General features: G+C 34.8%; 1 protein-coding gene across 2 annotated transcripts in view; it reads right to left on the minus strand.

The window, feature by feature from the left end:
- Window positions 1–12,923, minus strand: part of LOC150108483 (translation machinery-associated protein 7-like) — a 50,224-nt gene extending 37,301 nt beyond the window's left edge. For both annotated transcript variants that reach the window (XR_016550663.1, XM_090415891.1), the window contains exon 1: window positions 12,805–12,923. Coding sequence is in view for 1 of the 2 variants with exons in the window: in XM_090415891.1 (XP_090272017.1) it covers window positions 12,805–12,820 (16 nt within the window). In the remaining variant the exon portion in view is untranslated. The remainder of the gene's footprint in view (window positions 1–12,804) is intronic.
- Window positions 12,924–13,128: the final 205 nt, after the last annotated feature.

A 13,128-nucleotide genomic window follows, 5' to 3' on the forward strand; every position in this document is an offset into this window, starting at 1 on the left:
GTATGGGTGGTGGTGGGGTTATTGGCTAAACATGTCACAGATGAAACTGATTTCAGTGGTGAAAGTAGTATTTCCAGCTAATTGCTGAAGCTTGAATAACATACAAATTGCAACATATCTTGGATAATATCTCTCTCCTAATAGCTCACAATTAGTTAGAGAATTTCAATTACTTATATAAAGGGCATTTCTAAATGCATCTCAAATGTTTTAAAAAAATGTGGAATACTTAGACAACTTTCAAGCCATAAATCAAGGTTTCATCTATCATGCCCTGCACAAAAGAAATTTCTCCTCGACTAATTAAGGAGTCTGCTAAATTCCCCATTCCTGTAGTCAATGATGTTTTGGCCAGAACAGATCAAACTGTAGACATGTGAATAGGTAAACACGGATTACATCCATTTTCTCCAAGCAAAGAAATTTGGTCTTGCAGAACATGAGTCATACAATCCTATGAAGCAATACAAAAATTCTTCACAAGTCCTTTCAGATTTGACCCTTCAAAGAATGCTTTGAAGCTCTATGCAATTAACCTAACCTAAATTGCAATAATCTAAAAATTTCAAAATTCTAGGAAGTAGTGACTGAGCTCTCTAATGACCAAACGTTATTCACAAAATGCATATGCAATCTTTTCTTTCTTTTTTTTTATTTAATGAAAAAAAAAAAACTTCAACAATGGAGAAGAACCAATCGCTATGGATCTCCTATTGACTTACTGTACATTTCAAAAAATGGGAAATCTCAGGCAATTAAGTATTTGCATAATTTGTCAAGCCCTATATCAACACACACACACACACACACACACACACACACACACACACACACACACTGATGATATATCTACTATTCTTATAAATGTCCTTTTATATATAAACAAAGTCATGGGAAGACTTTGGTAAGAACACAGAAAATAAATATCAAGAAGGTGGCAAGATATTCTAAAAGTTGTTGAAGAAGCTCAGAAATGAAAGAAAGAGTGCTCTAAAAGGAATTATTATTATTATTATTATTATTACCACAGGCTACTCCAGGAGTCCTTAGACTCATCGAGGGAGGCCCTAAACATCATGTTCACGCAGCTGTTCAACATTCTCACAGTATCTATCATACCTTGCCTTGAACTCGCTCACTGTCATAGCACCCACAACAGACTCTGGCAGCTTATTCCACTCATTTACCACTCTAAAAGTAAAGAACCCAGCTCTAACACCCCTGCTAACCACGCTCTTGCCCAGCTTCCATGGGTGTCCCCTAGTACATCCACCACCAGTCCTGATCTCAAAAATATCATCTGAATTAATCCTATAGAATCCTTTTAGCAATTTGAATGTCTCAATCATGTCTCCCCTTTTCCGCCTATCAACTAGTTTCTGCAACCCACAAATCCTCAACCTGTTCTCATATGTTAGAGATGATAGAGGTGATAAAGGTGGAATGAGAATTAGAGATGATAGAGGTGGAATGAAAACTGGAGAAAAAGATATCCTTGAAGTATGGAGTAATTACTTCAAAAAATTGCTAAATGAAATTAGCAGTAATAAAAAACACTGACCAGGCATGCATTCAAGAATACATATCTATACTTAAAGTAAAAAAAGTCATCGAAGGCCTGAAATGTGGAAAAGCACAAGGAGTAGATGATATTCGACCAGAAATGCTAGAGTATAGAGGTATAAAAGTCATACAGTGGCTGCACTGCACAGTTCAGAGGGAGAAATTCTAGATGATTGGAGTAGAGCTCTCATAGTACCCATATATATATATCAAAAGGAAAATAAAACTGAATGTCGAGAATTACAGAGGCATTTATCTACTGAGTGTTCCCAGTAAGATTTATGCCAGTATACTTGAGAAACCGTTCAGAAGAATTGTGGAGGAGAAGCATGATGAAGAACAAGCTAGATTCAGGCCAAATAGTTGCTGTCAGGATCAGATTTTCACTTTACGACAAATAGTTGAAGAGTCATGAGAATATAATAAAGATCTGTATTTAAGTTTTATAGATCTGGAAAGAGAATATGACACATTGCCAAGAGAGAAGCTATTCAAAATGCTACAGTTGTATGGTGTCAGTGGGACATTATATCAAGCAATACTTAGTCTATATTTCAGTTGTAAGTCAGCAGTTAGAATTGAAGGAAATACAGGAAGATGGTTTAATGCTAAATCTGGTGTCAGACAAGGATGTACATTATCCCCCTCTATTATTCATTATCTATATGGATCACATTATGAAGGAAAGTGGTATTAAACCTCATATCAAAATTGGAGATGTTAACGTTAGCTCTTTGCTTATAATAGATATGGCATGAAGGTCAGCAATAACAACACGACAATGAAAATAGGCAGAAGCATTGAAAATATCAACTGTATTTTGAATGGAGAATCTATAAAACCCATGTTAATGTGAGCTCTCTGCTTTATGTGGGTGATGTTATACTTCTAAATAAATCTACTACAAGTCTACAAGATTCCCTGATTAAACTGAATAACTGTTGTAATAGATTTGGTATGAAGGTCAGCAATAACAACACAAAGACAATGAAAATAGGCAGAAGCATTGAAAATATCAACTGTATTTTGAATGGATAATCTATAGAACAAGTAAAATATTTCAGATACTTAGGCAAGAATTTTAGTGAAGATGGTAAATTAAATATGGAAATAAACAACAGAATCAAAGCCAGTGTGGTAGGAAGCCAACTGAATAAATTTATATGGAATAAGAGAGAAATTAGTCAAAACACTAAATTAGCTATACACAAGACAGTGTTCAAACCAATTTTAACATATGGATCTGAGAGCTGGGTCAGAAGTAAAACACTTGACCAAAGACTAGAGGCTGCAGATATGAGTCCTGAAAAAGATTAGGGGTTTAAACAGATGGCATCAATGGCAATATTGTATTAAAAACAAGGATATTAGGAAAGAACTTGATGTTGTTAGCATCCAGGTGTTAGCAGAGCTAATCTCAGGTGGTATGGTCACTTAAACAGAATGGGAGAAGAAAGATTAGCAAAACAAGTGTTCTCTGCAAGGTTGGCAGGAAAGAGACCCAGAGGAAGACCAAGATATAGGTGGACTGATATGGTAAAAAGTCCTTACAAGGCCGAAATATAAGTTCTGACAATGTTGGAGCCTTGACAGGTAACATATTGATTTGGATTGCAGATAGAAAAGTTAGTAATGATGTAAATTTTTCATGTAGTACTATCATAAACTATACACCCCTTAAGGGTAAATGTCAGGAATTTGATGATGAAGTAATCATAGCTTGGATTTAGTTATTCTCGTTACATTTTTTAATACTCAATTTACACTTATAATCCACCTGTGAATTTTCTTGCTTGTTATAATTTTATTTCTAATTTAGTAAATATGGTGGTGCTTTAGGGTCAAAGCTATATAACATAGGAGCCCTCCACATACCCTTTAAAGGAATGTGGAGAACCAACCAGGTCTTCTGACCTAATGTCCAATCCTTGCCTTCTTGTGGTGCACCCTACTAGATATCTACCTGGATACCGAACGACGATGGGCTGGCAATTTGCGATTTAGCCAACCAAACTGTATTCTTATTGGCCTTAAACTACAATATACACAATATAAAACGATGGTACAATATGACAGCTTCATGCCAGATGGGGTGTCACCCAGTTAAACAAGGAGACATTTTTGCCAGGGAACCAGGGCAAACAGCGAAAAGTCAGCTACTGGAACAAATCCTGAAACACAGAGTTCAAGATCAATGCTATCAACATAAGAAACCTGAATGGCAAAGAAATGGAGCCAGCTGAGGAATCAGATAAGTAGCACAGTGACATAATTGGGGTGACTGAAACAAACAAAAACTGGTGAGATCTTTCTAAGCAATAAATACAACATGCTATATTCAGGCAATCAAGGAAAAGAAGAAGTAGTATAGTATTCAACACTAAATACAAGGCTAATCATCTTGAATGGCAGGCAATATCAAGTAGAGTGATGTGGGCAAATATCCGAATGGGGAACTGGACAATGAGACTTATTTATGCCTATGATCCCGCAGAAGGTTTTACTAAGGTAGAAGTGGAGGAATTTTTTGAGGCTTTAGAGAAAGCAACTGACAATGAAAAAAGAAAACGTGGTCCTTATTTGAGATCTAAATCGCAGAGTAGGAAATGATTGTCAGACATACAGAAATATTTTGGGAAAATTTGGAGAAAAGAGCAAAGCTAATAATAATGCAAATACCTGTTGGATTTCTGCTCAGGACATGGACTGGTTATTCTTAACACCATGTTCAAACATAAAAATGTGCACAAGTTCACACGGAGAAAAGAGGCAAGGAATAAGAAAAGTCTCATTGACTATGTTATTGTTAATACTGATGTGTTTCTCACTGGTGCAGGACAACAGAGTGTACAGAGGGTTTGAAATTGGAAGTGATCACCATTTAGTCTTAAAAAGGATAAAAATTGAATTTAATATTAAAAAAAGAAGAACATGCAAGAAAGTTTTAAAGTGAATAAAAAAGATGAGCAGCTCTCAGATATGTACTCTAAAATAAAATACACAATCATTATTCAAGAAAAAATGAAAAAGCTTGATAACAGGAACCAAACCTTGGAGATTCAGTTTTGGGAAGCCATGAAGAAAACATTGATTGATTCACTCAGAGAGGCATGTGGTGAGATTGTCTGGATGGATAGAAAAATCAGACACAGGAAGTTAAAGAGGCAGTGAAGGAAAAGGAGAAAACTTATCAAAAGTCCCTGGCAAATAAGTCAGTTTGCGCTCTTAGAGAATACAGAAACAAATGTAAGAAAGCTAAACACTGTAAAATTAGCTAAATAAGTCATGGGAAGACTTTAGTAATAGAAAATAAATATCAAGAAGGTGGCAAGATATTCTGGAGATGTTGACAAATCTCAGAAATGAAGGAAAGAGTATTGTAAAAGGAATTAGAAATGATAAAGGTGACATGAAAATTGGAGAAAAAGAAATCTTGATGTATTCTAGATATCCAAGATTAATTACTTTGAAAAATTACTAAATGAAACAAGCAGCGATGACAGCACAGTGGTAAAAAACACTCAACAGACATGCAATCAGGAATACATATCTATTATTATTATTTGACACCTCCAGGTAGTCCTAAGACTCATCGAGGGAGGGTACCTACTTTACAACCCTCCATCTCCACCACTCAACCTCATTCACACCGTTATCTACTGTACACCATCATCACTATTATTATCACAGACAATCACAAACATCCATGCCCACGGCGGGATTCGAACCTGCAGCCTTTTGACTGGAGAGCAGATACGCTAACCACTCGGCCAACCAGGTCTGCATCTATAGATATGTATTCCTGACGAATTCCAGATGATTGGAGTAGAGCTCACATAGTACCCATATACGAAAAGGGAAATAAAATTGAATGTGCAAGAATTACAGATATATTTCCCTACTGAGTGTTCCTGGTAAGATTTATGCAAGTATACTTGAGAAATGGTTGAAGATTGTGGAAAGAGAGCTTGGTTTCAGGACAAATAGAGGCTGTCAGGATCATATCTTCATTCACAACAATAGTTGAGAAATCATGGGAATATGACAAGGATCTTTTGTGGATCTGGAAAAAGCATATGACAAAGTGCCAAGAGAGAAGCTATTCAAAATGCCACAGTTGTATGGTGTCAGTGGGGCATTACATCAAGCAATACTTGGTCTTTATTTGAGTTGTAAGTCAGCAGTTAAAACTGTAAGTTTTGTGGATCTGGAAAAAGCATATGACAAAGTGCCAAGAGAGAAGCTATTCAAAATGCTACAGTTGTGTGGTGTCAGTGGGGCATTATATCAAGCAATACTTGGTCTTTATTTGAGTTGTAAGTCAGCAGTTAGAACTGAATGAAGATGACTTAATGTTAAATCTGGTGTCAGACAAAGATGTACATTATCCCCTCTGTTATTCATTATCTATATGGATCAGATTATGAAGGAAAGTAGTATTAAACCTAATATCAAAATTGGAATTGTTAATCTCAGCTCTTTACTTTATGCAGATGATGTTATATTTCTAAATAAATCTATTACAAGTCTGCAAGATTTCTTGACTAAAATGAACAACTGTTATAATAGATATGGTATGAAGGTCAGCAATATCAAGGCAAAAACAATGAAAATAGGCAGAATCACTGAAAATATCAAGTGCATTGTGAATGGAGAACCTATAGAACAAGTAAAACATTTCAACTACTAGTCACGATTTTTAGTGAAGGTGGTAAATTAAATATGGAAATAAACAACAGAATCAAAGCCAGTATGGCAGGAAGCCAACTGAATAAATTATATGGAATAAGAGAGAAATTAGTCAAAAGACTAAATTAGCTGTATACAACAGTGTTCAAGCCACTTTTAACTTATGGAACTGAGAGCTGGGTTAAAAATAAAACACTTGACCAAAGGACTAAAGACCGCAGATATGAGTGTCTTAGAAAGATTATAGGCGTGAACAGATGTCATCAATGGCAATATCATATTAAAAATGAGGATATTAGGAAAGAACATTGACATTGTTAGCATCCAGGAATGTGTTAGCAGAGCTAATCTCAGGTGGTATGGTCACTTAGATTAGATAAGTGTTCTCTGCCAGGTTGGCAGAGAACACTTATCTAATCAGGTGGATTGATACAGTAAAAAGTTCCTTAGAAGACAGAAATATAAGATCTAATAATGTTGTAGTCTTGACAGTTAACAGATTGCTTTGGAGGAAATTGTTGATAGGAAGTTACTAATGAGGTAAGTTCTTCATGTAATGCTATCATAATATCCTGTTCACGTCTTGAGGATACATGTCAGGAATTCGATGATGATGATTTAGTAAATTTTTCTGTCTAAACTTTCTCTTTAATACACTTTTACATCCTTGTAATGGGCTGTATGCTTCATTGTTCTTTGTTCATAGCTGTATTAATGACAACATTTAGTTTCTCATGTGTTCCTAGTAATATAATGCATATGGACAGAATAGTAGAAAGAAAGCACTTAATCAGTCGTCATTCCATTTTCACTCTGTGAAACAAAGTGAGAATGTAATTTATGCGTAGTGTAAAGTTCAACATATCTATGAATTATGTTGATATTAATAAGCGAAGCTTGTATACTATTATCAGGTTTCTTGTTAAACAGAAAATGATACATTTGGTTGCCTGAATTACTGCCAAAGTAGCTACTACTGAGACTAGTGTATTATCTATAAATTAGATGCTTCAAAGCCAGTTTTTTTTTTTTTTTTTTTGTGGAAGAAAAAAAAAAAAAACAAGCTTACAGGAGGAAAATCTATGCCATTTCCAAATGAAACAGGTTAACTTACCTTCATCTGAAAAAACCATTATAAACATTCTTTCCAACCTTAAGTAGAATTCTGTATTTGGTTGGTATGTTTACATGACTAAAAGGCATAAATTTGTGAACTAGCATTAATGAGTCAAGAGCCATGTGAGAATGAAAGGTAAATAGGGGAGAGCAAGAACATGTGTGAATAAATACTTTCTTTAGAAGCAAATGAATTACTAATAATTTACAGTTGTGGTATTGTGTTTGTGTGTGTCCAATAAGTTACTGGGATGGAGCAAATTACATGTGATCCTATAACTGCTAGACATAGAATGTTTGCATTTATGGACATAATTAACAAAAATTTTAAATTTAAATTTCAAAAAAATTATGAGGAGAGGGAAGGATTTGTTTGCAAAATGTAAATTCCTAACCAATAATAAACAGTAGCTGTATACATTGGTAGCTTAGTAAATAGCTATAAGGAGGAAATTATGCAATGAACTAATAATACTGATCAGGTGATTCATCTAGATGAATTATCTGATCAGCAGGTGATTCATCTAGATGTGTGGCAGAAATACATGTGGGTTGATAAAATAAAGTTAAGAAAGATTATTAAAAAATACCATCTCCCACAAAGGCAATATATTTCGCCATCAGATCTGTATAAGTTAGGAGAGAAGTAAAGTTTCATGTTTCTTTATAACATCATTCCATAAGGAACTGACTTTTATGAAAGACTCGTCTTGTTCCAATGAACTATGTCTAGTGTTGATAGCATACTCTACAAGTCCAGGCTCAAGGTATTGAATAAAAGATCTATGTTCTTCTAGCTGAATAAAAGCAGATCTTCCTGTTTGTCCAAAATAAGATAACCCACAAGAGATAGGAATCTGATAGGCAACTGGATAATTGAGATGTGGAAGCTTGTCCTTAAGAGAAATGAAAGGTGGAGATTTTTCTAATGGGGGAGAAAGGCAACAAAACTTGCAAAACTATCTATTTTGTTGGAAATAGGAAAGATTAGCTTATTTAAAAAGCACTAACTTTATTTATTATTATTTTTTTAATAAGTTAGGAAATTTAATTTAGTGACTGTTTTTTAGTTATCTTATATTAGCTACTACCTGACAATTCCAAAAGGTGGCACCTTTTGGAATTGTCAGTTTTTGTTCGATTAGCTTTTACATTCTTGTACTGAAGATGCCTTTGATACTTAAGTGAAAATTATTATTATTACGTGACACCTCCAGGGAGTCCAAGGACTCATCAAGGGAAGACTCTTACTCTACAGCTCTCCTGGCTCAATCCACCAACTACACCTACAGCAACCACCACTAGTACTTTCGCAGACAATCACAAAATCCATACCCATGGCAGGATTCGAACCCACAGCCTTCAGGCTGGAGAATGGATACACTAACCACTCGGCCAACCAGGCTGGCAATTATACTAATAAAAAAAATAATAATTTACATGAGTTTCTTCTGGTATTATAGTTTATTTAAATATGCCTACTCATGGTATTTCCTTAATGAAACAAATCGGTTATCTTATTATGAATCTATGCTTCTTATGTTATCTTCTTATCACCGGTTTACCAATTAAAAAATTTCTACCAATTTACCAATTAAAATTTCTAGCCGCATGCTAGAAATTTTAATTGGCAAATCGATTGTTGCGTGTACCTTGTATTCCCATTTCTTTGATTTGCATGTTTCTATGCACTGATGTAGTGTTATTTTCAATATGAAATATCTGTGCTTGCATTTCATTAAAGTTAATTACTGTGGTTATCGTGTAATTTTGTTTTTTAAGCATATTATATTTACTTTTTATCTATGGTCAGATAAAGAGCATATACAGACTGTTTTTTTATTTCAATATTACATTTAAAATTAGTTTGACTGAAGTTATTGCCAAAGCAACTAATTCCATTAAATTTAAGAATGTCACTTTATTAATTAATTGCATGTTTTTTCTTATGCTGAAATAAACAACCAAGCATAGTGAAAATTATATAAACAAAGTATCAGATCCAACATTATTTCAAAGCCGAATGCAGAAACTATTTCTTCATAAGTTGACCAGAGAGCATGCAGAAATACATTCCTCGGCATTAGCAAGCCTTGACTACTTAAAAGACATGGATGCTGCCCAAGCATCTATATATTCGCCTTTTATTAGTCCATTTTGTCATTTGTCCATTTTGTTAGTCCTTCAGGTTTCATTGGCCTGACAGTTGTTTTGAACTGGCTGGTTCTCTTCAGAGACAAGGCAGGCAGAAACCTTAAGAGACCAAAAACTCTTGTTCAGTACTAAGGAACTCTAAATGTTAGAGAAATGCATGGTTGAACTGAAGCCTTTTGGCTCTTTATTTTAGTAATTACTTTTACACACCGACTGAGAGTTTGCTTAGGAAAAATACACTTCTCTACCATTTCAAGTTCCTTAGTACTGAACAAGAGTTTTTGCTGTCTTAAAATTTCTGCCTAGTCTCTGAAGAGAACCAACCAGTTCAAAACAGATGTCAGGCCAGTGAAACCTTATCAAAATGGACTAATAAAAGGAGAATATATAGAAGCTTAGACAGCACCTGTGTCCTATGTAGTCACACTAAGGCAACTCATGAATGGTGAGCACATGTATTCCAGAACGCTCTCTGGTCAACTTATGAAACTTTCGGTTTTGGCTTTGAAATAAAGTTGGATCTAATATCCACTTTGCTTATGTAATTTTGCATTGCTGAACTGAAGCCTTATGGCTCTTTATTTTAGTAATTATATTTATCAATAATTTAATCATCACATATTTTTTAAACAATAACAATCCAATCTCAATATAAAAGGAAGGAAGCATACAAGGAATTAATAGTAGTCATAGGCACAAACAACTTGGATAGTGAGACAAAGGATTTGAAGTTGTTGCAGAAGGTGAAAGATAATAGCGTCATTGGGAAAGTAGTTAGTTTGTTGCCAATATTATGCTGCTTAGATACAACAACAGTGAACTGAGAAGGAGAGCAATGATACTGAATGACAAGATGGCTGAATTGTGTCAGACAGAGCATGTTCAATTTGTGATGTATGAAATGAATATGAAAAAGACATTACAAGGGTTCAAAGCTGATGGAATGCATGTGAATGGGTTTGGCATTGGTCATTTGGAGCAATTGTTGTTTACAGGGTTCGTACAAAATTAGTACTACTAAAGGTCAGGGAGGTTGAGAAGCAGGTTGTGGAAGGACAGGGAGAGGATGGATACAAAGGTGAATAAGTTATTATAGCAGGGAAGAGTGATGCAATGCAAAACAGTGAGCATGGTAAGAATATGAATGAAAATCAGTCAGAATCAAGGAAACAGGAATGTTCAGAACCAAGAGAGAAGTGTACTACAGCAGAGAGTAGTGAATGTGTTGATGTGATTGCCTCAAAGAGTGGAGAATTGTTATGCTTGTATAACAATTCTCCACTCTTTGTACAAAGAATGCTTAGTATCAGAAATAAAGGAGCTGAGTTTGTAGCATTGATCAAATCAGTATGTCCAAAATTAATTGGCATAAGTGAAACTTGACTAAGATGATATACTGTCAGCAACAGATTAACACAGAAGGAATTATAAAAAGAGTGGATGTTAAGATGGGATGAATGTAAGGCTATCCCTGGAAGTAGTATAAACATCAAATTAAAGTTCAGAGATGTAAAGACTGTATTCAGAAAACTGTTTTAAATGATTTGTTAATACTAATAATTTCAAAGTTTATTTGGCATGAACACTTCAATTAAAATCAATTTTCTCTATGTGTTTATTATTATTATTCAAAAAATATTAACATCTAAGTCCACTAGCTCTCATTCACTGTTAGTCACCAGTGTTCATTCATCATCACATGTTAGTGAAATAATATTTTGTGACAAGAATTACACAAGTGAGCAAGCTAACTGCTATAGAATTGTTAGGCTACTCCCAGGAGTTCAAGAACTCAAGGGATGCCATTTCTATTATAGGACTACAATGTTCCTGAATGAATTATGATTACAGCAATAATATTTTCTCTATACTTCCACACATAAAACGACTTTAAATTTTTCAGGAAATAACAACGTATACTAAAATATTAATTAAAAACCATAATCAATACCTTTCTATATTTCAGCAATCATCTTCTGGGAACATAAAACCACGATATGTGCATGCACGCACTAACAATGAGCGAATGAGGCTGAAAAAGGCAACTGAAGTTGGTCCTGGAGTCCTAAAGTTGCCCCCTAGCAGGCTAAATTGGGTTGTCTTGGCTGTTGGGCTTATGTTCTTAAGATGCAAGCTTCCTAAATTTGGGGCAGTCATGGACCCAAAGGGTGCATGAGACTGTCCCAAATTTTCCAATCAGGATGCTGGGACTATCCCAACTGCAGTATGATTGAAACTGAATGAATACTGCAGTTGGGACACTGTATGCATGAAAATAAGCTCTATTCACAAAGCAAAATCTCAACACTTTTGAATTTCAACTTTCATTGTCTCTGCATGCAGCTAGTGCTGCATGCTTCCCCCCCCCCAATATAAAATATGTCTACAGTCTGCTCTGCACACTACTTAACAGTTTCTTTGCATAGAAATTAAAAACAAAAGTACCAATAAGAACTTCTTGAAGTTCTTATTGGTACTTTTGTTTTCAATTTCTATGCAAAGTCCTTTTTGTCCTTTATTTTATGCAAAGTTATTTTAGTCCTTTGGGAACTAAAAGAATCTTTAAAGTTAGATAAGCTCTACAAACTTTTAATGACTAAATAAAAGTCGGCACCCTTAAAATTGAGTTGGATCTTCAATTTGAAGAACATATTACACGGATGTGGTGATGCTACAAGTAAGGTTTTTGATTTGTCGAAAGTGCAACTCTCATTGCTTTCACCCAGAAATGTCTTTAGGTGAGAATAAATTTTGATATTTTTGGCGAATCTGCTTTTCAAGTCAGTTAAGTTCACAACAAAATTTTATGGCTGTAAAATAAAGGGAGGTATGGGAAGGGTGAGAGCTGTATTTAAACCTTAATACTGTCACAACAAAGCACAGGATGAAATAAAAACACTAAACGTAAGAAGGAAAAGAATATTAAGTTTATAAACATAAATCTAACCTATTTTCAAGAAAGTTTCCTGATCACTATAGTGGTTCTTTCAGAATAATTACAAATCGTGGGGGAAAGGCAGAAGGATACAGATAAGCTCTTATAATCTTATTTTCATTATAACGATGTCTCCATGGGGTCAGAAGACTCATTGCGGGAGACCCAACATTGCACACTAACCACAATTCACACCATACTTCTCCTTAAAGTCATTCACACGCGAAGCACTCACAACCTCTGGCAACACAGTCACAGCCCTTCCAAAAACATAACTACTCTAGTATTTACTAAGATTTAAAATAAAATAAAATAAACAAATATAAGTAAATGCAAAAATACTAAACCTTGTCTTCCAGACATCTTTCGTTAAATAAAAAAGAACACAACAAAACTGTAGCACAACACTTCCAACGACACGAGTCATAAACCATTAATTAAAATTATACGAGCAGCGACATCTATAAAGTTAGGACTGACATCTATTGAATTCTGTTACAATTTCGATGTAGTACACATGTTTGGGAAAATACTTCCATGGAAACCGCAGACTCATCGCGAGAGATGCAATACATTAATCATCCATACCTGGAAAATAATTGTCATGTTTTGCCTTGAAACCATTCACCGACAAAGAGCGCACAAATAATTTCGGCAATCAGTTACCATCA

This window comes from Typopeltis vanoorti, chromosome 3, assembly GCF_054136105.1.
Source record: "Typopeltis vanoorti isolate ZY-2024b chromosome 3, IOZ_Tvanoo_1.0, whole genome shotgun sequence".
NCBI lineage: Eukaryota > Metazoa > Arthropoda > Arachnida > Uropygi > Thelyphonidae > Typopeltis > Typopeltis vanoorti.